This window comes from Orycteropus afer, unplaced genomic scaffold (genome assembly GCF_000298275.1).
Source record: "Orycteropus afer afer isolate SDZICR_OR568_19922 unplaced genomic scaffold, OryAfe1.0 scaffold00240, whole genome shotgun sequence".
Taxonomy (NCBI): domain Eukaryota; kingdom Metazoa; phylum Chordata; class Mammalia; order Tubulidentata; family Orycteropodidae; genus Orycteropus; species Orycteropus afer.
The window spans coordinates 3,390,637-3,392,679 of NW_006921827.1; the positions used below are offsets into that span (position 1 = coordinate 3,390,637).

Genomic DNA, 2,043 nt, shown 5'->3' on the forward strand with positions numbered 1-2,043 from the left:
AGTGCTGGTCCCTCAGTGTCTCACTCAGCAATGCGTGTCTCTTGCGTCTCTTTCCCAGCAACACGTGTCTCTTTCAGGGACGCGTGTCTCTTTCGGCAGCACGTCTTCCTCAACCAGCAATCAGAGAGAGTTCTGCCTCTAGGAGGCCTCCTTTTGAGCCCGGCAGGGTGGTCAAACTAGCCAACCATAGCATCAGAACTCTGAGCACCTGAGAGAGCGTGGGCACCTCCCAGAGCATTGTTTTGTGCCACTCCCAACAGAAATATTCAAGGTGGACAACTTCAACAATCAGGAGCTCCTCAGTTGCTCATAGCAAATCCCACCTTGGAGTTTACAAAGACTTACGGGTAGAAAAGCCACACTAAATAATTTACTACACTGCAGCTATACAAGTCTTTGTTCTTAGAAATTGGTTATATCTTGTTCTTTCTCTATGTCCTCATCTTCTCTGTTGGTTCCAAAAAAACAATGCTTTGAATCTCCTGATATCAAGGCTGCTAAACCAGCTGAAAGAGAAGCTCTGATGTCACAGTAGTTAATGCACCCAGCTGCTAACCAAGAAGTCAGTGGTCCAAACCCTCCAACCCCCCCTCAGAAGAAAGATGTGGCAGTCTGCTTCTGTAAAGGTCATAACCTCGGAAACCTTATGGGCAGTTTTATTCTTATTTACGGTCACAATGAGCAAGGATCAACTAGATGCCAATGAATTTGACTTTAAAAGCCAGCTGACAAAGGCAATGGTGGGTCAATGGTGGTGTTCTCATCTCTCATGTGGGAGACCCGGATTGATTCCAAGACAACGAATGTTGTTGTTGCTATCAGGTGCTGTTGAGTCGACTCTGACTCATAACCACCCTACATACAACAGAATAAAACACAGCCCAGTCCTGCATCATCCTCACAGCCTTTGCTATGCTTCAGCCTACTGTTGCAGCCCCTGTGTCAATCTTATTGAGGGTCTTCTCCTTTATCAATAACCCTCTACTTTGCCAAGCTTATCTTTCATTAGGGATAGATCCCTTATCACAACATGACCAAAGTACGTGAGACAAAATCTGGCCATCTCACTTTTAAGGGAGCATCCAGGTATATTTCTTCTAACACACCTTAAGTGCAGTCAATACCCATCTATCATTGGAGGCTTGTGTGTTGCTATTTATGCTGAAAAGGTATCAGCAGAGCCTCCACACAAGTCAGATTTGGAAGACCGGGCCAGCAACCCACTTCTGAAAATAGGTCTATAGAACAAAACAGTCCAATCCACACCTATCATGGAGATGGTATAAGATTAGGCAGTGTTTTTTCCCATCTTTGTACACAGGATCACAGGAATCAGGACAACTCAAGATAGCTAACCACAACAAGAGAACTGAGGGGCTATCTCGAAGTTTGTTTGCATAAAAAATGCAAATGAAGTTCTTCTGGCCTCAAGGTCACGGAAGCTGGGTTCACATGGTCCATTAATCCTCCGTACTAATTATTTCCTTGTGCATTTCATTTTCCTCATTCTTCTATGCTCCTGACAGAAAAAGACCAATTGTTGCACCTTAGGTGGCCAATCACAAGCTTTTAAGACCCCAGTCACTACTCACCAAAGTAGGATATAGAATACTGTCTTTATAGAATATATTATGCAAATTGGCCTTAGTGTCCCCTGAGACTGTAGTCCAAAGCCCCCATTCATAGTGACACATTACCTCCAGGTGTTTAGTTACGGCTATGAAGTTTTCATAACTTTTCCCCTGTGTTGTTGTTTTGTTAGGTGCCACTGAGCTGGCTTCGACTCATAGCAACCCCATATACAACAGAACGAAACACTGCCTGGTCTTGTGCCATCCTAATGATCCTTGCTTATACCTGAGCCCCTCGTTGAAGCTGCTGTGTCACTCCATCTCATTGAGGGCTTTCCCCTTTTTCGTTGACCCTCCACTTTACTGAGCATGATATCCTCCTCCAGAGAATGGTCCCTTCTGACAACATGACCAAACTAGGTCAAATGGAGTCTGGCCATTCTCACTTCCAAGGAGCATTCCGGCTGCACTT

General features: G+C 44.8%; 1 protein-coding gene across 1 annotated transcript in view; it reads right to left on the minus strand.

The window, feature by feature from the left end:
• HSD17B4 (hydroxysteroid 17-beta dehydrogenase 4) overlaps window positions 1-227 on the minus strand; it is a 125,048-nt gene extending 124,821 nt beyond the window's left edge. The window contains exon 1 of the mRNA XM_007949160.2: window positions 182-227. Coding sequence (XP_007947351.2) covers window positions 182-188 — 7 coding nt within the window. The 5' untranslated portion in view covers window positions 189-227. The remainder of the gene's footprint in view (window positions 1-181) is intronic.
• Window positions 228-2,043: the final 1,816 nt, after the last annotated feature.